Here is a 25824-nt window from a genome sequence, read left to right as displayed (position 1 = left end):
AAAAATTCGGCAATTTTTCCACTTGTAAAGGGGCATAACTCTAGAACGGTAAAAGTGACGCCACCAAAATTCAAACTTGATCTGTGTATTGTGGTAATACGCATTATGTATAAGTTTCATAACATTTGGTTTTGAAAAACTAAAGTTAGAGAACGGAAACCAATTTAAGGACGTACGGACGTACAGACGGACAGGGGTAAAACTTAATGCCCCCTCCGCTACGGCGGAGGCATAAAAAATATTACAAGACATTTCAGAAAATGTGGTCTCGATTGTTGGACTGTTGCACATTTGTGTGCTGTCTTCTTTCTTAATTCGAAAGAAATGTTTATGTCCGAATACGTGTAAAAATAAAATGAACTCCGTTAAATAGTTGTCTCATTGGCAATCATACCACATCTCATTATTTTTATAGAGAACTTGACACTCTCTTTGCCTCGGCATTTGACCGGATATGGCTGCCTATTTAAACATCCTGCTAAACCATTTGAGAGACTAGAATAAAGAAAATTGGCATGTAATTCACATTTGTCTTTGTCGAAAGTTTAAGAATTTTGATATTTGCGCTTAGACCAGACTTATTGGCGAAAATGTATTTCGAGTTATCCAGTAACTTGCAAACTGATATTGCAAAGTATTTTTGTGGGGTGGGGGCGAAACACCGAAGTTAGTTCTCCCAAAATCCTTTTACGCAATAAAGGATAGAAACTTGATATAGTGTAAATAATTAAGTTTTAGTAAAAAATAAGTTAATTTTTGTCCTACGGACAGAAAAAGCCTAACTCACAAGATAACAGCCCGAAAGAAGACATTTCACTCCTAATAAGACACATTTTTCTTACTAGGAGCAGACCATACTTATCTCTAATTCTTACATGCACTAGCTGTCCTGTTGATGGCGTAGCAAATACAACATCAAAAGCCTTTGAATTGACTTGGCAATGAACTTCCAGCGACCTCCGTACTTGAGGATTAGCTCAATTGATTAAATGAAAAGTTGAGAATATTGTAAATGGACAAATTAACAAATTAACCCTTGATCATCTTGATATGGTGCCACATTTGGATCAGGATCTGCTTATCACAAGAGTGCAAATGGCATAAATATTAGCAACTATATATAGTTATCCGTACGATCCTCAACAATGAGCAAAGCCTTACCGCATAGCAAGCTATTTAAAAGGCCCCGACATAATAAAACGTAAACGAAATGAGAAAACAAACAGCCTGCTTTATGTAAAAAGCAAAAAAACGAAAAAAATTATGAAATACAATAACAAATGATAACCACCGACTACAGGCTCCTGACTTCGGACAGGCACATACATGTGGCGGGGTTTAACATGTTTGTGGGCGCCCAACCCTCCCGGCAGATCTTCATGCATGGGACAGTGGTGTACTATTAAACATTAAACATTAAACATGTTTTATTTCCAATTCGGAGCCCTTGTGGGGCATACAGATACATACATGTTATAAGAATAGAATGATCCAAATAGAGGTAGAAATAATATAAACTATGTTCTGGCATGTGATGTTATTTTAGTAGTTATATCAAAAAGATTTAAGTACAGTTTAAATCTTTTGTATGCTGTCATAATACAAAATGTTTACTGAAATAATATGTGAACTAATATTTAAAGAATGTCCTTATTTCTTATTTCATAATTAGTTTGCATGAAATTTGCAAGTATACATAAAATGGTTTTGTCTTCATTATTGAAAAGCCAATAAAATGTTTGCCAATTGTAACAGTAGAACTTAAGAACAAACTATAAAAATCAATTGAAAAGGGCTTTGTTGAAAAAAAAGTAAAATAAGAAAAATATCGAATTCCAAGGAAAATTCAAAACGGAAAGTCCCTTGTCAAATGGCAAAATTAAAATCTCAAACACATCAAACGAATGGAAAACAACTGTCATATATTCCTGACTTGGTACAGACATTTCCTTATATAGAAAACGGTGAATTAAACCTGGTTTTATAGCTAGCTAAACCTCTTACTTGTATGACAGTCGCATATAATTCCACTTATATTAACAACAATGTGTGCAAAACAAACGGACATATGATAGGTGATACAGATAATATAGCTTCTGATGATTTAGAGAAATTATAAAACTAGCTATCTGTTTTTTTTTATATAGACTTGTGACGTCTGATTTTAATGTAGAGAAGACACGACATTCATTTGTTTTGTGTGTATATTCATGATAATGTAAGCGTTGATACTGATTCACCAAGCTATTATTTATATTTAAACACTGTCGAAGAAGCCCCCTGGCTCCCGCCACATTTTTGCAAAAAAAAATATGGAAAATAAAAATGAAAATCGAAAGAGAGCACCGACTAATAAGAAGGCTTTTTCTGATTGTGACACTTAGAATCCCCCTCCCAACTTTTCAGTCCACTCGTGGACTACGCCACTGTGATAAACTATGAAAACTTGCTAGTTCAGTTTAACCCCTATATTGAAAGCTAAATACATGTATGGAGGATCAGACTCGTGCCCTTGGTTTGAACTCTTAATGCAGACAGGGGTAAAAAGTAGGATAAAATTTTATCAAAAATGACGCAGAAAATACAAAATGTTTAAACGGTTAACCCCTCTTGTTACAATAATTGACAATATTTTTATTAGTTATCACAGGGACAGTGTATACTAAGTATCAATGAATTGTATATTTAAATATACAATTCCTTGTAAGTATAGATCAGTATAGATAAGAAAGTCCCTAGTTATCAAGAGGCCAGTAAAAAATCGATCGATTCTCTTTCTGCAAAAAAAAGCTTCACTTTTCATATGGGCTTTTCCATTTTATTTTGATACTCATTGCCTACAATATCCCTGTTATCATGGTTACTGACGTTATTCATTTATTCGAGGATAATATCAGCAGTCAGTGTCTGCCGGGAATATGTGCATAACCAGATTAAACCGGTTATACCCGGAATATTGTTCGTTCTCGGCGTCCGGTCTGGCTATTACAATTTCAGCTCTCTTCCGTCAATAACAAAATTCGTGGGTGGAGTTTCGAAATATTATCAAATTTGTTTGAATGGCAATATTTTCAAAAGGTGTAAGTTGACAACAGTATTTCGAAATTATTTTATATAAAAGGATGGCAAGCAGTCCCGAACCTAGTATATTGAATCAACAGATGCCGCAGAAACCTGTCGCAAATCCAGGTCAAACATCGGCCAAAGTTTCTGCAGTGGAGCTTTCGAAAAAGTTACAGAAATGTATGCTGAGGTATGTTATCTACTGTTTCTTCGGTTATTAAGAGTGGAAAATTTTTATCAAGTGTCTTTTTCATAATTAACCAATAATAAATATACCATGTAACAATAATAAATAAAAAAAATTATCAGAATTATTGTATTTCATCCCCTTTTTTCTGCAAAGACAGATAGTAGGCTTCAGGTGGTCATAAGGCTATTTTAATTTTTTGCTGTGAAAAAAATCAAATTCAGTAAAATAATTCTGACTAAACATGGTGAACTTCTACAAAATTGTGTGCAATTGAATACTTTTATAAATTTTTTTTACATGTTCTAAAATGACTAAATTTTAGGAAATATTGACTTTTAAGTTAAAGATCTGTCACTGGGAGTAAATTTAAAAGAATGGAAATTACCACTTTAGCCTAATCAAAATTTCTTCTTTAAAGAGGAACCTAAAAATGTCTCTCCGTGAAAACAGCATTGACAGTTAACCTCCTACTGTTTATCAAAATAAATGCTTCATGCCAAATATTTCATTTGTATTAAAAAAAAGTAATAATACATGTACCTGCTGTGTTATATTACCAAATGCTTCACAATAGTCTACTTGGCTGTATTGAAATCTAAGTTTAGGCAAAATTGATCTATGAATAGACTGTTTTCATATAACTGACCTTTGACTCTGGAGTATATAAATTTTTGACAGGATACCTACTCTATGGCATAAATGTAGGCCATTCTGGTACTTCGTCAAGTAAGGGCAACTAAAAGAAGTGAAATCAAGATCACTATTTGTGCAATATGGGGGAAAAATTAATGTTTTCTATACACAACAAAATCATCTAAAAACAGGTAAATTTTTCCCCAAATTGCACCAATTGTAAGCTCCATAACTAAACTGTGTTACTCTCTTTAAATAAAGAATTAGAATTATTAATTTTATGACTGCATTGTTCATTTCAGACTGAAAGGAGAGTATATGGGAAATGAAGGGCAAGGTGTAGACTATGAAAAACTCAGATTAAGTCAACAGTTCAAGGAGTATGAGGAATTAACGTCACAACTTCAGAACGTCAGTTTAACAGATTTATCTGAGAATGAAAAGAAAGCTTTCTTCATCAGTATCCTTTCAATTTTCTTTTAGAAACAGTATTTGTTATGCTGTCTGTATTGCACAACCTGCTCAAATTTGTCAAAGTAGACTATTTAAAACAAATAATACATGGTTGCATTAATTGTCAGAAAATATAACAAATTGATTGATTGCTGCTTCACATCCAGTGGCAAATATTACAATTTTCAATATGATATCATGTTTCTGTGATATGAAAATACCCATGCTTTTCATTTAAAAGACATGCATAACATGATCAGTCCCTTTTTAAATTTGCTTAAACTGGACATACATGTAAGCTAACACACCATAGTACTGGTAAACTGTCATGTCTGACTCTTTGTTCTTACCTCTACATGCTGGGTGCTTAGTTGAAGATCACCCAATTCAAATGCAAAAGAGGACAGTGCATAATGTTCAGTTGCAAAGAGAACATTGTGCTTAAAGTAAAAGTTGAAGTTGAAATTTGAGAGTGAAACATCAAGATGATGATATATCATGTATATAACTTTTATTACAGGATGAGAGAAAAAAAATGTCAAAATAATGATACAGCAAAATTCAATTATACCATTGATTCACTATAAACATTGTCTAAAGTTGTGCAAAAAAAACTAGGGTTTGTAGGTAGGCAGATATATTTACTATTTCTCAAAAAAATATTTAATTGGTTTCAACAAGGTAAACAGTGTGATTTTAAACATGTTAAAAAGGTTTGATTAAAAAAAAATACCAAAAAATCCTTAGGCTGAAAATAAGGGTTGGTTTTTGTTGTTGGTCTAACTTGTACAAAAATATCTGCACAAGTTATGATTTTTACCAAACCACATGTAAAATGTAAACAACATTCATGCATTTATAGATGGAAATGATGTGACAGTCACAGGAAACAATTTTTTAAGAGGTTATATAAAATGAAATGATTTAATCTGATCTGTCAAGTGCTTAGGCCAAAGTGAAATAAATACTTGTGTTTAGGCTTCCCTACCTACACTCAATTTATGCCTAAATGCTTTTAATTATGTTTTTTGGGAATTTTGTTAGTGAACCTGACAAAATTACAGATCTCCTCATATAATCAAGGTAAAAAATTGAGCAAAATAAAAAAGAATTCTTAGTTAGCAACCTACCCTTTTTTCTTAAGGAGGAAACCCTAAACCAAATATTCTTTATTGGTATGCCTTATAAATGATAAATAATACACTTATGATGTAAATAAACAACACAATATTACTAATAGAACTATCAATAAAGAAGATCAAAGTTATATTTGATTTTTACAAATTGCACAATATGTAATTTATTTGTTCTAAATGATTTTACAAATGCAGATACTTATAATCAATTGTGATTTGAATTCACAGATCATACCAAAGTTCCTTATTTCTATATTACATGTAGTGATTTATAAAAGACAAGTCAGTAGTTCTCATGAAAATTATATCTACTTTTACATAATACTCAGATTTACAATCATCTAATGTACCTGAGATCTTGAAAGGTTGAAATTGACATAATAAATGTTACACAATTTAAATTGGCATGTATTTATTGCAATATTGTTGTCCCTTTGATCTCCAAGATCTTTTATTCTTTTATTTCTTTAATATGATTTTTGCAAAGACTAAACTATTGAAATATTTCATAATGTGAAAATAAAGTGTCTGTAAAACTGAAAATTGCTTTTTAAACTTGATAATCTTTTTCCTTTCAGACATACATGTGCATTAGCATGTTATGAGAACAATAAAAGTACTAAAGTGTTCAAGCCAGGTTATATAACATGTAAAATGAAGACAACAAAATCAGTTCTTTGCACTGATATCCACTATTAAACACTCAGTGTATATGTATTTTGATAAATTTTCAGTGATAGATTTTGAATTTTTATGCCCCACCTACGATAGTAGGGGGCATCATGTTTTTCAGTCTGTGCATCTGTTTATTCGTTCGTCTGTCCCACTTCAGGTTAAAGTTTTTGGTCAAGGTAGTTTTTGATGAAGTTGAAGTCCAATAAACTTGAAACTTAGTACACATGTTCCCTATGATATGATCTTTCTAATTTTAATGCCAAATTAGAGTTTTGACCCCAATTACATGGTCCACTGAACATAGAAAATGATAGTGCGAGTGGGGCATCCATGTACTATGGACACATTCTTGTTTTTTATAATCTAATGTGATAAAGTTGAATTCCTGAAAGTGTTTTGAATTTTCTTTTAAATACATCTTTATATTTTGTAGCTCCTCCTGTGGTTTATACATATGAGGCTCCAGTAGAGTACCCCCTATAAGGTCGTTAGGTCACTTAAAATTGCCTCAGATCACTTTTAAGCAAATTTAAGTAACGTTTTGAGTATTTTAAAAGATCACAGGTCATTTTAAATGAGATGTCTGGTAAGGTGGCAAGTCAGATTTGAACATGTTGGAGCCACGTGGATACATCCTGATGTAGATTGGAAATTTCTGCTCCAAACATTCTTTATAAAGGATAATCCAGGAATTTGCATCAAACCAAAAAAAAATCGATACAACTTATTCTTCTTTCCTTTGTCTGCACTTTGTTCACCTCCGCTTTTTGGTGAAGTTTGTGTTGCTCTGAGTATTCAGCTTTTTAGGAATCTTAATTATGGACTATCTTTTCCTTCTCTTTTTTTTAGCCATGTTGTTACCCCATGAATTAAAAGTACCCATATTGTTCATTACATATGTTATAAAACTTTTTTCTATTTGTACCTTAACTGCATTCAGATTTATATAATGCTCTTACCATCCATGGTTTGGCAAGAATGGATGCATTACCAGATTCTGTTTTAAATGTCCAACAGTTTTGGAAAAAGACGTGTTATAATGTAGCAGGGCATACATTTAGCTTAGATGATATAGAGCATGGAATATTAAGAGGTATGTACATGTCTATGTTTTGTAAGCGCATGTGGAGTGAAAACTGTAATTTGATGGTAGACGTCAACAGAAATTGAGGGGAATTTTTGTTGTTTAATCTTGATTTTCAAATATATAACAAAGAGCAGGTATAGGATAATAATAAATTGTTTGATCCATGGTTTTATAAGAAATAAAGGATTTTTTTTAATGAAAAGTGATGCATGTATATTTTATATTTGCACACACCTGTAAACCTTATAATTTCAGAGAAATAGACTATTTAATTAATTATGTTAATTTTAGATTTAAAAAAATAAAAATGGGGTATTTCAGCATTATTTGAAAGGGCTACAATGTATATAAAAGTCATATAAGATTATATTACTTTAGTTTAGCCCATTCAAATAATGATGAAATTGCTTAGTATTGCAAAAAACTGGTATCAATATTGTAAAAGCTTCATACATGTTAAATGTAATGGGATTATGTCATATGAAAAGTGCCATTTTTAACAACACTTGTAAAATTGTGATTTCAGACAATATATTTTACTGTCAGTAATTATTATAAAACATGGTGACTGCTGAAAATAAAGTGTGAAAAAATGTGAAGAGACTATGAAGGAGTAATACACATGTGAGGAGACTATAATTAGATATAAGGCCTTAAAAAGTTATGGTAGAATTTGCTTTCTTCACAGACTTGAAGGATTATATGACAAAAGAAATCTTGGTTTACATTGCTCTTGATTACATATGATAGCTAGGTAAAAACAGACTAAAAGGATTATCACTTTTATTGATTTTGATTTAATGACAGCAGTATTTTCACTCCTCAGTATAATCGATTGTTCTTCTGTCCTATAACCTATAACCTATAGCCTTTAACCTATTTTTGCAATAAGTATGACATATATGTGACTGTTAATGCTAGGATTTTATGTAGAATTAGATTAACTATGCTTAAATCAAGTACCTCATTAAGTTTATTTATTTCTGCCTTTTGGGGAAGCAAAATATTTTGTCAGCTAATGGGATACTCATTTTATAAAAGGTAGATAAATTTGATAGCAAGGACATTTTATTTCACTTTTTAGATATTTACTACCTTGCTTGTAGAAAACATGCAAAAACTTGTAAGATTTTTAAGTAAATGTTTTAAGGTTTCAGAGTGGTCAGACTGGTCATAGCTTGTTATTTCACCTTTAAAACCTTTACAGTTGTTTGGTATTTTTTTTAATCTATTGGCAAATTGCCCATTGAAAGTTATGTTTGAAGTCAATTAGTCATAAAATAGATTATATAGAAGAAGTTGTTTAATATTTATGTTTTATACAACATTTTAAGAGAATTGAATACTGGGGTAACTGAGAAAAATTAATTGATTATAAAATAATCCAACATTAAGATGGCAAAAATCAATGTATTCACAAATTAAAATATTTCCTTAATGGTTTCAGTACTAAATATTTATAATTTTAGAAAGCATTAAAGTTTTATGTTATTTTTCATCTTTTATGTTCATGTAGTATGATCAGCTCAACTAAACCATAGTCATAGTTTTGTAATTGCAGTATATTCTTATTGATGAAAAATTTAATATCAGAATTTCTTTTTAAAGGAAAAATTTATGATCTGTCTTGAATGTATGCTCTAATTATCCATCTTATAGATTTAATACAGTGATACCTATCCTAACTAAACCATTTTGGACTGAAAATTAAGATCATATTTGAAATAAGACTGGTGATATATATGAATTTGGTTTTGTTTTATTTAGAAAAAAAACAACACAATGTAATTATATGTTCTGTTACCATGGTTAAAAGATTCTGTCAGACAGAGGTTTCTAGAAAAAAAAATCATGGAGGGTTTGGTTCAAACAGGTTTTACTATAGATCAAGATTTTATACTGTTATAAATTGTTTTCCATATTTAAGTTTAAATTGATTGTGATTTAATTGTGTGATAAATATATATTTATGGAAAACTTGAACCCAATTATGAACTTTGATCCTATCCCAATTTGTTTGTTTAAAGGTCCTAATCTTAAAATAAAATATTGTGAAATGACTGATTTCTTCACAAAGATAAAATATTCATTAACATGTTTTTGTGTGATCAAATTTGTTCAATCCTTTATAAATGACATGCTTTTTCAGTATTTCACAATGTAAATGTATTTTAAAAATATGACATGTATAATTTAGGATTGATCTTTAAACTAATTAGAAAGAATGGATTTTGTAATTTATGGATTACAAATTTTAAATGCCAGCAGTTCAGTTTTCTATACAGTAAACTGAACTCAACTTTAAGAGATCAGTTATCGTTAAAAAATTAATGATACAAAACCTGGTTATACAAAAACATCACCCACTTTCCAAGCTAAAACATCTTTTAAATCCTGAGTTTCAAATGTTGTCATCAGAAGGTCATTTTATAAAACAATCTCTAAGGTTGAGACAATGAATTTCATGCAGAGTTCTCACAATCTTTGCTTTTCTGGTTGTCCTTGCTGAAAATCTGCTTGTCGATATAATATATATTGCAAAATACAAAAATTGTGTCGGTCTTTTGCAAACCTTTTGGTGGTCAGGACTTTCAGACCTCCACATTTTGAGAACCCTGGTCCACCAAAAGTTACACTATCATGACTATGGGTTTTTCAGTGTTCATTTGCTGCAATTCTTGATTGTGTTAGTGAAGTTTTTTTTTTTGTATTTTTTGCTTTGACCCAAAGACCCATCTATATTACTAAAATAATGAGGTCCAATTTGTAAGCTGGCATGACGTAAAAACGACGAATCAAAGATTTCAACTTTTTATATAACTAATATAGGACAATCATGACAATGGTGTTGATAAAAAATTACACCATTCCCTAAAGCCTTTTGTTATCCAAATAATTAATATTACCAATAATTAACAAGTTCCGGGTCGAATCTGATACCCATACCAATAGTACCTATTACATGCTACCTAATCTGTGCGTTCAGTCTCTGTCAGATGCACCACCAAACGGTATATTTGGGATTGCTATATACACGGGTCATAATCACACCTGAACTTCGTCATTATACAGGGATTGACACTACTAAATTCAATCATTGACCAAAAAAATATATCTACAAGTAGTTGCAGGTTTTTGTAAGAAAAAACCAGGACGGATTTAAACAGAAAGATTTTGAAAGCAGAGAAAACGGTGCACCTTATAATCAGCAAGACTTTATCAAATGACAATACGTATACTAAAAATCCAGGCTGAAAATAAGGCCTAGGCACTAGACTCGCGATGTTGCGGGTGTGTTCTAGTATGGTTCTAAAAAAATTGATGGAAAGGGGAAATCAAAATTCATAATTTAAAGAGAGAGTTTGTGAAACACTACATAAAAAACTAAAGACTTAGCAATACAAAACCCACATAAAACAGGGGATGATCTCAGGTGCCTTGGAAAAGTAAACAAATCCTGTTCCACATGTATGTGGCATCCATCCTGTGTCATGCAAATAATATTATTATAGAAAGGTTTTACAGTACAACTGAGGTGGATAATGTCCATTCTATTAATCCATGGTACAAAATGTCTAAACTTTAAGGCGATCGTCTCCTGTGCGTACCAAATGGAAAGGCCAACAATAAACTTGACATGCCACCATTTACTTTCTTTTATCGTTAAAATTGTACATACGAGAACTGAAAAAGAGTGAAGCTTTTCTATTTAATTTTAATACAGAATGTGGGGTAAAATTTGAATTGACATGAGCAGTAGGTGTAATGCATATGCAGGGTTCCCACTTAGGCGAGTCCATGAGTCATGGTGGACTCATGAAAATTTGCCTGGACATCAAGGTTGAAAATTTTGTTTCAACTAAGCACAATTATCATCATTTCATAGCATAGTTTAAAAGAAATCTAAATTTGACATCATTTCCGTGCTCTGTTTTGTCATGGAGACTGAAATAATAAATAATATTGCAATCAAATTTCTTCTCACTGTTGGACTCCCCATGGCCAAAAATGACAAGTTGCTGGACTCACTTGCAAAAATCCTTAGTGAGATACCTGCAGATGTATAGTGCAGAAGAACTGAACCCTCAGCAATTCATTATCATGCTGATAATCACATGATGAAAGGTTGCTGCTGCAGTTTTCTTTTTTATATTGAAAATGTATTTATGTTTATTGATTCACAGTCTGAAAGAAAAAAAAAATTGTCAGCCTTGACATTTAGTAATTATATAAACAATAACACTACAGTAAAGTCACATGATACATTGATTGTTTATCATTGAATGTTTACCTGTAGACTAGTGTAAAAGATACAAATGATAATACTTAAAAAACGTGTGCACAACATGTATAAGATACACCTTTGAGGCCGTTAGCTCGATTGGGTGTATATAATTTTCACCAAGATGTAAATTATGATACAAATACAAAACGATAGATTTCAATCATTGAGGTGGGGGGTCTTATAACAGTTTGACCATATTTTTTGCTAAAGCGTGATACATGCAGGATATCGAATCACATTTAATTACATCTTCCTGTAAATATTTAGGGAGCCACCTTTTATTTAAAAAACAGTGTATGAAGATACCTAGACAACAATGAAATTTACCGTAAGTTGAAAAGGGGTAAGCAATATCATGACCTAATTAAAAAAGAGAATATACCTTAAGACCAGTACCACAAAACACCTACTCAGGACACAAACCCCATTAAAAACCAGGGATGGATACAGGTGCTCTGAGAGGGAAATGATTCTCTGTTCCACAAGTAAAGGCTAAGGCTGGTACAAATGATAAAATTTGTATAACAAGATTTCTTTTTCTAACACTCTTTTGTACACATGAAAAGATTATTCTTATATTAAAGATTGTAAACGAATAATGATATTCCACATGCTTTTTCCCCACCAAATGATTTCAACAATGGAAGATGAATTAGTATTAACAGTGTATATAATTTATGTACTGCAGGGAAATTATTAAAAATGAAAGTTTTAAGAAAATGTTTGACAAGACTTTAGTTTTAGTGCATGTTGAAAAAAGTATTGACAAAAATACCAAACTCCAAGGTAAATTCAAATAGGGGAAGTCCATAAAACCTGATAAATCCAAACCATAGACTATATACATGTAAACCAACAGAAAAACTTAGTACTAATAGCTTCAATAAATGTTATTGTAATTTTCATCAGACGTATTCTTCAAATCATCTTCCCAATCCGTTAGTTTTTCTCTTTTTTGTGAAGTCCAACATTTTTGAAAGAACATGGCATGCATTTGTTATTGTACACATACATATATATTAAAATCAAAAATGGAACCTGATTCATAAAGATAAAGATATTAAGAAGGTAAAACCAGTAAGATTTTTTTTTTTATAATTCAAGTCTTATCAAGCCATTAAAACGTTTAAACCCACTGCAATTGTTTGCACCTGTCCTAAGTCAGGAATCTGATGTTCAGTAGTTGTCGTTTGTTGATGTGGTTCATAAGTGTTTCTCGTTTCTCGTTTTTTATATAGATTAGACCGTTGGTTTCCCCGTTTGAATGGGTTCACACTAGTAATTTTTGGGGCCCTTTATAGCTTGCTGTTCGGTGTGAGCCAAGGCATCGTGTTGAAGTCCGTACTTTGACCTATAATGGTTTACTTTTATAAATTTTGACTTGGATGGAGAGTTGTCTCATTGGCACTCATACCACATCTTCTTATATCTATATTCATTAGCAATAAAATTTAATTGATCAATATATCTTTGGAATGGTTTTCCTTGAATAAAGTATTACTTAATCTATTGTTAAAAGAATTCATATAACAAACATTATAAAATATAAATAAGTACAAACTAGTAACCATATAATTCAAACAGATAAGATTCCTATGTTAATTTGTTCCATGGAGTGACTTCATCCCCATGAATATTTGATTAGCAGAATCAACACATTGAGTGCCGTTGGGATTGAACTTGTGAATAGTAATAAGGGATAATGATAGCATAAGAATAATCTTATTCAGCTTATAAGATTGATGTTAAGTGGTCGAATAGAGAATTTTCATTGTAAAAAAAGGGGGCCCCTAGGCCAAGGGTCCTAGGCATAAGGTGGGTTTGTAAGCGTACTTTCATTCCGCTGTGTGTTTATTCCGGGTAACTGTTTTTCACTAGAGAATATTGGATGTAAATAGTGTGAAAGTGTCAATCTTGATATCGTTGTTTTGTTTATATTAGACTGATTTATTGTTTACATAAGTAAATGGGTTAAAATTAAAATGATTTTCAAGGAACCAGTTTAATTAATCTGAGTCAATCCAGTAAATAATATTGATGATGATGAGGAGGATAATTATATAACTCAAAATACTTTATCAATGATCAGGACATTGAACTTGATACAAACCAAATTTAAAGAGCAGATTTGTTCTTACATAAAGTTTCAATTACTGAAGCATCCTTTGATATTGATATTAGAAGAGACCGAAAAGCAAATACACATAGAAAAACTTCGGCAATCCAATAAATTTAAGTATTACAATTAGTGACAATTTAAAAGCATATGATTTTATAGATTTGCATAGAAAAATTATTTAAATCTCATTCATTAATAAGCATTATTGTGTTATCCTGTGTTCAAAATGAGTACTAATCACTTCATCAATGAATGGATCTAAAGCACTAGTGTAATTAATCCCGCCGGATATAAAATAACTAGTGCAATCATTCCGGTACAAAATCACTAGTGTAATCATTCCTGGTTCATAAACACTAGTGTGAACATTCCTTGGATGAAAACTCTCCACTTTTTACATAAATCAGCTATGCAATTTTTAAATACACTAAAAACTATTAAGCCACATTTTATATATATTTCCCCTTCAAAAATACCTTTTTAGAACCTTATAATGACTGGTGGATGTTTTACACTGGACCTGGATAGAAAACCCTAGTGATTTTTTGCTGGTGGATAAAAATCACTGGGGATTTTCTTCCTCCGGATAAAGTACACTTGCGGAATCAAACCACTGTTACATGTTCAGCAGTCAACAATTAGAAAAATTAAAATATTTGGCCACACATAGGGATAATTTTAGTCGTTTTGGGTTTGTATATGTCATCCATGTCTCATTTTGTTAAGCCACAACTTGAAAACTGCTTGAGAGAATTCAACCAAAACTTCCACAGATTTTCATACAGGAAATGAAGTTGTGTCCCTGCTAAATTGATCTTTTGACCACACATAAATTAAAAGCAAAATCAAATGAGAAATTGTAAAGAAATATACCATTTTTATACGCCCGTTTACGGGACGTATTATGGTATACCGTTGTCCGTCTGTCCATCTGTCCGTCCGTCCGTCCCTCCGTCCGTCCGTCCGTCCGTCTGTCCGTCCGTCGTCAACATGTCGGACATTAACTCAAAAATGCCTTTACCAATTTGCATAAAACTTTGGTGAATTGTTTATATCTATTGACGTGGGCTCCCTTTCGTTTTTTATAAATTTTAGATTTTACGTTTCCGAGTTATGGGGTTTTATTCATTAAAAAAAGGGGGATTTTCCAGTTTTCGGACAATAACTCAAGAATGCTTTCACTAACTTGCAAGAAATTGTGGTGAATTGTTTATATCTATTGACATGAGCTCCCTTTCGATTTTTATAAATTTTAGATTTTACGTTTCCGAGTTACAGGGTTTTATTCAGAAAAAAAGGGGGATTTTCCAGTTTTTGGACAAAAACTCAAAAATGCTTTCAGCAGTTCTTATGAAACTTTGGTGAATTGTTTATATCTATTGATGTAAGCTCCCTTTAGAATTTTATAAATTTTACATTCTACATTTCTGAGTTATGGGGTTTTATTCATTATAAAAGGGGGATTTTCCAATTTTTGGACAATAACACAAAAATGCTGTCAGCAATTCTCATGAAACTTTGGTAAATTGTTTATATCTATTGATGTAAGCTCCCTTTTGATTTTCATAAATTTCTAATATGACATTGAGAATTAATTGAACTTTATTTGTTTATAGTCTGAAAACAGATTTACTAAGTATTCGCAACAGCACAGTGTAGTACACAACAGCAAGAAATCTTTAATTGAATGTAAATTCAATTCATATAACCAATTTCAAGTTCTTTGACTAGATTTATTCAGAAACCTATAATATGTCAAATATTTAATTACAATCCAAATTCAGACCTGTATCAAGCTTGAATATTGTGTCCATTTTTGCCCCAACTGTTCAGAGTTGGACCTCTGCGGGCGTATCAAGCTGCGCTCAGCGAAGCAGTTTATTAAAACAGGTAAAAATGATGAATTCATACAGTATTGGCATCTTTCTAATTACCTAAACATTATTCAAAATTTAAATGTGTGATAATATTACACAGCTTCTTTATGTTATAAGACAGGGTCTTAAATCCTATCCAATCATCAGCAATCACTCTGTTTCATAGTAATTCACTCAACACCAAGAACAGCAAGATTTATTTTTCACTGAATCATCTTGTGTGTACTGTTCAAATTTTACAAGCACTGTAATTCTTATTCTTTTCTTTTTATTTACAGGAAACAAACCACATCCATCTTCAATGAGTCCACCGTTCAATCCAAAAGATCTCAGACTGAAGTTTGTCTGTACTCTTGACCCAAGGATACATTTTGCCTTAGTATGTGGTGCAGTGGTATGTTTCAAAATATGTACATTTGTATCTTTCTATCAAATCTTAATTAATGTTTCCAATTCTAATTATATTCAATAAGACAATAATAATGATTGTTACACATAGTGACGGCAAAAAAAACTGCACAATCAATGAAAAACGTGTGACTAAAGAAGACTGTTTTTTGTCTCGTTGCAGAAGGTGAAACATAGGTGTTGCTTTTCCAGCAACTTCGTCTGCGTCAACGGTGTCAACAATTGTTAAGTTTTCTGCTTAAGTTAGTTTGATAGGAACTGAATAAATCAATGATATTTTCTATAAAGTTGCATTACTATCAGTACATATCATTTTGGCGACTATTTTAATGCCCTGTCAGTAAGGTCATGGTCCAGTGGCTTTGAATTAATTAGCAATTTTCAATGTTAAGTTTTCTGCTTAAGTTAGTTTGATAGGAACTACTTACAATAGACAACCATATTTTCTATAAAGCTACCTTACTGTTTGTACATCTCAGTTTTTCAATCATTTTAACGCCCTGTTTTCTAGTTCATGGTCCAGCGTCTTTGAATGAATTAGCAATGTTGCTGTCCATCAGATTGTCTTTTTCTGAATTTTATGACAGCAGGAAAGACATATCTCTGCATGTGTCAACAGTTTATTTCTGTAAGTTTTCAGTAATTTTTTTTTTCTGTAAGTTTTCAGTTATCTATAAGTTATTTCCCTTTACAAATGGATGATATATTTGTTATTTTTCCTAAAAGAGTGAAAAAATTCATTGATTGTATATAGATGTTTTATTGTCTAAATCTTATATTAAAGATTGTAAACGAATAATGATATTCCACATGCTTTTTCCCCACCAAATGATTTCAACAATGGAAGAAAATGTTTTCCATTCCACACCATTCCTACTCTTGGGTTTTCCAATGTTTTTGAATCCTTCATCCTTTCTCCTGCAACACAGACAGAACCATATTGGCTAGCTAGAATGGCATGGCACAAACACCAAATTGGTGGGGTTTACTAATTGACTATATTAAAATGACCAAAACATAACACACAATGATAAAGCTATATAGGTCAGATACAATCTGTAAGTAGACATCAAGTTATTTGAAAAGGGCACATTAATGTTACAATAGTTTAAATCATTTTATAAAAATTAGGCACAAGTGAAAATTTCTCATCAGTTAAGTAACCCATGAATGCATTCATTAGTGATGTTCAAATTCTATAAGAAAATCAACATTAGATAAGCAAACAAATACAGATAAAGATACCTGATAAAAAGATAAAAACAATAAAGAAAACTACATGCACATGGAAAAGTGCAAATACAAAAAACAAGAAGATTAATTTATTGTTGATTCACAGTTCACAATAATAGAACCAGAAGCTTTAATGTGATGTGACTTATATTATTTTCTGTTTACAAGTAAATAATGTTACAGTAAATTTAAATTTTATGGTATGGAGTCCCATTTAATTGATTTTCTGTTTGATGTGTCTCAAATAAAGGTTTCACTACTGATGGAAAAGTGTATAGCTTCTAAAATGTGTCTCATATAAAGTTTTCTCTATTGATGGCAAAGTGTATAGATTTTTATTCTGAAATGTGTGTCATATAAAGTTTTCTCTACCGTTGGCAAAGTGTATAGCTTTTTATTCTAAAAGGTGTCTCATATAAAGTTTTCTCTACCGATCGCAAAGTGTATAGCTTTCTATACTGGGATATACCATTGTCAAATGGTAGCCTGAGAGATATGAATTAATGAGACAGCACTTAAGAATACAAAAAAAACAAACACATCTTGAGTTTTATTCTTGGGTATATTTGTTGTTGGGTCCCTGTCCTAATACTTGATCAACTCTATTGTACATTGTGTTTTTTTCTTATAAATCTTGTCGTGTGACAGATATTTAGGTTTCCATGTGATGTTGGATTGCAGGTTTTTTAATTTAATTTATTTTCTTAATTTGTACATATTGTTTTTATTTGGGTACAGTCATGTCCTGTGATCAATGTTTACACGGCTGAGAACCTAGACAGAGCATTAGAGGATGCCACAAAGAATTTCTGCAAACAAGAGGTGTCAATGTTTACAGAAACAGATGAGATCTGGCTGTCAAAAATATTTCAGTGGTATATGGATGATTTTGGCAAAACAGATTTAGATGTTATTAAGTAAGTACTTTGTTATAAAAAAGGAGGTTTGTTGAATTGTTACCGACAATACAAATTTTAAGTGCAGACTTAAGTCGGGGAAATAGAAATTTACCCAACATCGTGTCATTTTTTAAAGGTTTTCAACAATAGACAAAAATTACAATTACAAAAGTACAATTACAGAATATGAAATAAACTGCTTCGCTGAGCGCAGCTGGATACGCCCGCATAGGTCCAACCCTGAACAGTTGGGACAAAAATGGACACAATATTCAAGCTTGATACAGGTCTGAATTTGGATTGTAATTAAATATTTGACATATTATAGGTTTCTGAATAAATGTAGTCAAAGAACTTGAAATTAGTTATATGAATTGAATTTATATTCAATTAAAGATTTCTTGCTGTTGTGCAATACACTATGCTGTTGCGCAATACTTAGTAAATCTGTTGTCAGACTTTAAACAAATAAAGTTCAATTTCTTCTCAATGTCATATTTGAAATTTATGAAAATCAATAGGGAGATTACATCAATAGCTATAAATAATTCACCAAAGTTTCATGAGAATTGCTGAAAGCATTTTTGAGTTATTGTCTGAAAACTGGAAAATCCCCCTTTTTAATGAATAAAACCCCATAACTCGGAAATGTAAAATCTTAAATTCATAAAATTCTAAAGGGAGCTTACATCAATAGATATCAACAATTCATCAAAGTTTCATGAGAACTGCTGAAAGCATTTTTGAGTTATTATCTGAAAACTGGAAAATCCCCCTTTTTTTTTATGAATAAAACCCCGTAACTTGGAAACGTAAAATCTAAAATTTATAAAAATCAAAAGGGAGCTCATGTCAATAGATATAAACAATTAACCCAGTTATATGAATTGAATTTATATTCAATTAAAGATTTCTTGCTGTTGTGCAATACACTTTGCTGTTGCGGAATACTTAGTAAATCTGTTGTCAGACTTTAAACAAATAAAGTTCAATTTCTTCTCAATGTCATATTTGAAATTTATGAAAATCAATAGGGAGATTACATCAATAGCTATAAATAATTCACCAAAGTTTCATGAGAATTGCTGAAAGCATTTTTGAGTTATTGTCTGAAAACTGGAAAATCCCCCTTTTTTAATGAATAAAACCCCATAACTCGGAAATGTAAAATCTAAAATTCATAAAATTCTAAAGGGAGCTTACATCAATAGATATCAACAATTCATCAAAGTTTCATGAGAACTGCTGAAAGCATTTTTGAGTTATTATCCGAAAACTGGAAAATCCTCATGCGATACGAGATAAAGTCTAAAATTTATAAAAATCAAAAGGGAGCTCATGTCAATAGATATAAACAATTAACCAAAATTTCTTGCAAGTTGGTATAAGCAATCTTGAGTTATTGTCCAAAAACTGGAAAACCCCCCTTTTTTTAATGAATAAAACCACATAACTCGGAAACGTAAAATCCAAAATTTATAAAAAACGAAAGGGAGCTCACGTCAATAGATATTAACAATTCACCAAAATTTTATGCAAATTGGTTAAAGCGTTTTTGAGTTAATGTCCGACATGTTGACGACGGACGGACGGACAGACGGACAACGGTATACCATAATACGTCCCGTAAACGGGCATATAAAAATTATTTTAAATATAAAGGGAGAATATAAGTTTAATCATCCTATAATGTCATTATTTGATGAGGTAGATAACCAACAAGGGGGAATAATATATTTATCATTCTTCAAATAATCAAATTATAATCAGCAATTTTCCCTGAAATCAAGTCCATCATTGTCGAATTTTGTAGTTAACAATTTTTCTTCATACTTTCATAATTTTAATTTTGTAAAGACTTGCCGTTCTTGTCCTTATTACAAGATTAAAGGTGGCTCGGCTAACATTTGTAATTTTAAAGCCTTAAAAAAACTAAAGAACTGTAGGGCAAATATGTAGCAAAAGTGGCTTTGGAATTAGTATGTTGTGGCCTTTTATAGCTGACTGTACTATATTGGTTTTGCTCATTGTTGAAGGCTGTATGGTAACCTATAGTTGCTTATATCCACTCCATTTTGGAATGAAGTGGATAGTTGTCTTATTGACAACCATATCACATCTCCTTATTGTGATATATTAGAGAGATGATCTTGAAGTTAACTTAGAGGTCTTTGTCTTTTCTACAACAATTCAACAAACTCTTCATGAAAACTATTGATCTACAATGAAGTGTCTTCACCAGTAGGTTACAAGAAAAAAATTGTGTAATACTCCAAACATTTCCTTTCCAGATTTATAATTCCTTATTTGGAATTAAGTAAACAAGAAATGGCAGAGGCATTATGTACACAGGGAAATGTCAAGGTCAAATATCACAATTATGATTGGAGAATAAATAAAATCGGCACACAATAAGTTTGAAACTATGAAAAATCATGTTGTAAGGTAAAATATTCCCAAACTCCCCCGAAAACAATGTTGTAAAACATTTCCTAGCTCACGACAAAGTTAGTTTTAGTTCCTTTGCACTCAGTCAGTTATTTCATAAATTTGAATTTTGTTCAAGCTGAAATCACCTTTTTTATAACATGTTTTTAAGAAGTTTTATGTAAAAGAGAAATTAAATTTCATTATTCTAAGTCTCTCAGCTTTAGACTTTCAAAACTTCAAAGAAGTTTTGTTGAATAATAGTCAGACATAAAATAATTTTGAAAATTGAGAGAGTAACTCTGCCACCCTCAAAACCCTTCACACCCACCTTATACCCTTCAAATTCTGGTTGTTTTTCTCTCAGCAAAGTTTTTATAGGTTTAAAATGTGACAGTCTTGAGTTCTAGGAGTTTTTGTGGAAAGAAATTTGTTATTTTGGTTTACCAAATTTTATAGATTCAGAATGGAAGGAAGACCCTAATAGCTAAAACATTTTCCAAACTGGACAAAAATTAAATAATCAGATCACATGGTTTTATGTCCATCTTCCTATTCTTCTGTATATACACCCTACCAATCATTTTGTATTGTCATAAAATGTAGTACAATTGTTGTATAGTATCATAGTAAAAGAAATATGTTGCTATATTCTGGATTCATTATTATTCTTGAGATATCAATTTTCAAGGATACAGGGTAACCATGATTTGAAATGTTCAACCTATTACAAATTTTCATTAGGAATATATGCAACCATTTTTATAGCAAAACCATGAAATCAAATATCCACGAAAATGCAAGCTTTCCTCAATCCACGAAAATTGGTACCCATGAAAATAAATGAATCCACAGTAGATTTTATTTGGTACATGTATTTATAAATTCTTATGTATGAATAAACAATCAATGCCATATAATTTTCATGGTAATTCAATATTAATCATAGGTTCTCAGATTTTGAGAAAGGTAAATTTGTGTGATATTCATAATAAAACATTTTTGGGGGTTTGTTTTGTTTAAGTGCTCTTTTTGTTCATACACATTTTGTTTATATGGGTCTTGCAATTTCTTGAAATGTATTGTATGTAAAGTCCCTGCAAAAATTTAATATAACCTTTATTTCTACGAGACCTTTACTGAATATTTGATAGTTGTTTCCTTTTCAGTGTATTTTTTTTCTGCCAAAAAATACTGTTATTTCTTCCAGGTACTAAAGAGAGTTCTATAGCATATCAAAGGCTTTTTATAATGTTTGAATTGTTTGTAAAAAGAAGGTGATGTGGTATGATTGTAAATGAGACAACTTTCCACCAAAGTTCAAATAAAGCCATTATAGGCAACTGTACAACTTCAACAATGAGAAAAACCCATACCCTGTAGTCAGCTATTAAGACCCCAACATGAAAAAAATACACATTTTAAATATTTAATCTACATTTCTTTATTTTAGATGGACTATTCCATATTTAGAATTGAATATTCAAGAAAGAGCATGGACTCTACTAGCAAAATTACAAAGTTATGGAACTGTTGATGTTAAATATAATGAATATGACTGGAGACTTAATAGAAAGGGAGTTAATCCATTGATTCTTTAAAAGTTAAAGAATAAGCAAAAATGATGAAAGAAGAATAGAGGAAAACTAGGACTGGGAAACAGACGTCTTGCTTATTTATATTTTTGCCTATTGTTAGCTTTTCTGGTAAGGTGTCTGAGCTTCCAAACATTTTGGTACAAGGAATATTTAATTTTTTATACATATTGTTATTATTGTTGGTTTATTCTATATTTATACAGTTTTCTTTCTGGTAAAGATAACATTATAAACATTTATTTTTACGCACTATGAAAATTGAAATCCATAATTGTATGTAAAGTGTCTGATGTTTATCATGTTTATTGTTAAAAGATTGTTGGATCTAGATACAACAGGTACAAGGGTATATTGTCTTTTGTGTAGTACTATCATCAGACATTGTTAAAATATAATGCTATAGATGTATCTTTTTTGGTCAGTTATTTTATGTCTTTTCCTTCATTATTTGTTAGAATGAACAATTATTTATAATAGCCTTAGATGGTACATTGTGCTCCCATATTAAGATCCTTCAGTCTCATTTTAGCAAAGAAGTTTTAAGGAATCAATACAAGGACTGTTCAATTTAATCTTTACAATGCCATATGTTGTAGGAGGAAACTTTTCCTACATAAGATATGCAATACAAACATTTGAATCAGATTTCTCTTTCTGTTTTTCATCATTGTATTTATAAGGTGTAAAGAAATATAGTACAATTCTTTGTAGATTTACATTTTGCATTGGTTTGGGAACGTAAATTTCTTTATTAGACTTCTTATTTTATGATTTAAATACATGTTTCTAAATAGTAATAGTCAAGATAATCTATAACCTAAGATATACATATGCTTACAAATAATTATGAGGGCAGAAAGATTTGACAAATCTGTTTTAGTACCCTTACACAATTTAATCTTAAAACTCAAAGGGAGATAATAGATTTTATATAAAAAAATATTTGAATTATCTCCCTTAGATCACTTGACCGGCTATCTAGATTAATGTAGAACTCACTGTAGTCAGTGACTAAGTGTTCATTGAAAGTGGACTTTAAAGATTAGGTTACTCTGGTTAAAAATTCAAAGGCCCGCAAGAAAAAGTGCAATTTTTCTGACATGGCATAAATGTCAAATAAAGTCAATTTATAGATTTTATTCCTCGGTGTCAAAGAATTCTTTAATACAGTTTTTTGATAAAATAGATTTGTAAACATGAATATCATACCCCAACTCACAGAGTGTCTTGTTAAGTGTAGTCACTTTTTTAACATATCGGTCTGGCCGTCTCCATATTTTCTACAAATATTACTATATGAAGGAATGATTTAATATTTGGTCTGAAACTTTATAATGTTGAGTTGTACTTCCTGTTTGATGATACTTTTATTTTATTATGATCACCTTAAACATGGATTTTCCATTAATATTTGATAATGAGTGGGAGTATACTTTTCATGCCATTGTGTGTAACTTCTTTTTTTCTATTGTTGTTATTGGGTATGACATTTTATTTGGTTTTTTTTTTCAATGCCAGTTGATGATTTTCTATATTAAAAAGGAAAATTATTGACACAGCCCCTTTTGATATTAACTTGTATAAAAAAAATTTCAAATGGAAGAATAAACTAAAAAAGATTGAACTTAATAATTCTTTTAATTGACTTATTAATTTTTCAAAAGTCTTGGAAATCAATCTACCTCTTGAATTTGTTTGGCATTTTTTTTTCACCGTATTTCATAATTTATAATAATTTGGATATACGTGTGTTATATCATGGAAGTAATATTTCCAAGTAGATATATGTAATATTTATATTGACAAAATGATAAGAAAATGTATCATGTTAAGAAGAAGTAAATATTTATTTATGTATATGAGTTTACAGAAAAAATCTTAATTTAAAAAAGTGTGAATTTTGATTTTACATATTGATTATTATGTATTTTGCTTGAATGAATGTGTTTGTTTTGTATGCAAACAATCATTTGTTTGTTGTTGATTTTTTCTTTTTTTTAAACAGTCAGTATGATACATTTTTTTTTAATATGCTATTCAAATCATAAATGTTCCACTTGTCCCATAAAAAAAAATCAGGATTTTATAGATTAAATCATTTTGTATTGAAAACTTTAAATCCAATTTACTGAAACATGAAACAAAAAGTCTACCAAGAACTTCAATAAGCATCTTGGTAATGTTCAGATGACATCTTTCAGAAATTTACATTGTCAAAAAGGGGATAAAATATACCAGGGGACAATAGGAAGAAAACAAACAGATGACCAAAAGAAAAATAAGTTATAATTAAATAGTCCATAAAATAATACACAGAAAAAGTTGAGCAATACTTACCCTATTGATGCATCTGAGAGTTGCTAAATGTAGCTCAGGTGTCTAAATGTTCAACAATAGATTTTTCTTAATCTTCGGTAAAAGACTTCTTGGTCAATGTATGATCAAATTTCAATATAAAAACTGGGGGTTACAGACCTTGTTTTTTCATACATTGAAATTAACAAAATTACAGTTCAGTTATATGGGATATATAGGGGAAGCTTGAATTTTTTCCTTGTTTGAAATATCAAATAAAAATAGAGGGGTTACCAGCCATATTTTCTTGAAAAATCCCCAAAACATAAATTGTCCTGTCAAATTCAATATAATTATCTGCCCGTGTTTTTAAAAGTATTTTTCTGAAATTTTTTATATATGCGTAACAACACTTAATTTTCCATAGTTTAATATTTAAATTTAGATGTTTCTGTTGTATTGAAGGATACTTGGTAAAAAAAGATTTTTTGCAACATTCCCAGAAGGAATGCTCAGAAAAAGACACCCATTCTACCTTAATAATTAAATCTTGAAATGTAGGGTTAATTTGTTTAATCTTGAAGAATCAATAATTCCTGTTCACTAGTTACTATTGCTTAAAATGTGAAGAGAAATGCCTAACTAATGGGATCAGGGTAAAAGAAAATATAAAACTGTAGGAAGAATATTAAAAATTATTTGCTCAAACACTCCTAGCTTTTTTTTAGGAATATAACGATCCACATCGTTTTGAGCAAATACTGGCATCATACAGAAATTTCACCATATCTTTAAATTAGGTATATTTAGTGAGTAATATAATAACCAACAAAAAAAATGATTAAACACAGTTGTTTAAAAACCAAGGTACGCCTTTCCTGTACTAAAGGAAATTTTTCATACAGAAAACCTATTGCCTCTTCTTTTCATCTTCAGTTTTCTCTGTTGTATGAGTGCTTTCACTGATGAAGTTTTCTCTTTTCTCTATTCATTACAGTACATGTTTTATTTATTTCATATTCTTGTCTCATTTTCATCAGTATTGGTGCTTTTTCTTGAATTTGTGATATATATTGCAAAGCATGCATGTTTTGTTTTTGAGTGTTTGACCTTATATTTTTCATTTACGTATTGATTTAGCAATTTTTCATATTTTATTTCTTCAAAATTATATCCTAGAAGTCTAGCTAGAAAAATCTTATGTATGCTGTAATATAATTTAAACATTTTTTTCTTGTCAGAAATATGAAATAAGTCTCCATTTTTGAGTATTTGTTATTTTATGCTTTTTAATACTGTATGACATAGTAGTCCCTTTAATTTTATACTTACAAGTTCCTATGTCATTCAAATTCAATATCTTTGAATGTTTTTCTTAGTTCATTTAATTTTTGCTTAACTTCTTACTAATATATTCTCTTGCAAGTCTGTTTTTTGCAATAAATT

At 30.6% G+C, this 25824-nt stretch overlaps 1 protein-coding gene across 1 annotated transcript; it reads left to right on the top strand.

Moving 5' to 3' along the window:
• The first annotated feature begins 2983 nt into the window (after positions 1-2983).
• LOC127706100 (uncharacterized) lies at positions 2984-24865 on the top strand. Its single transcript, XM_052210565.1, has 6 exons — positions 2984-3253; positions 4189-4346; positions 7091-7243; positions 15797-15912; positions 17898-18076; positions 21939-24865. The coding sequence occupies exons 1-6, from the start codon at positions 3123-3125 to the stop codon at positions 22084-22086; spliced, it is 885 nt and encodes a 294-aa protein (XP_052066525.1). The 5' UTR covers positions 2984-3122; the 3' UTR covers positions 22087-24865.
• The last annotated feature ends 959 nt before the right edge of the window (positions 24866-25824 follow it).

The sequence above is a fragment of the Mytilus californianus genome, unplaced genomic scaffold, assembly GCF_021869535.1.
Source record: "Mytilus californianus isolate M0D057914Y unplaced genomic scaffold, xbMytCali1.0.p SCAF_6, whole genome shotgun sequence".
In the NCBI taxonomy this organism is placed as follows: Eukaryota; Metazoa; Mollusca; class Bivalvia; order Mytilida; family Mytilidae; genus Mytilus; species Mytilus californianus.
Note: the sequence above shows the minus strand (reverse complement) of the source record. Positions and strands in the feature narration are given on the sequence as shown.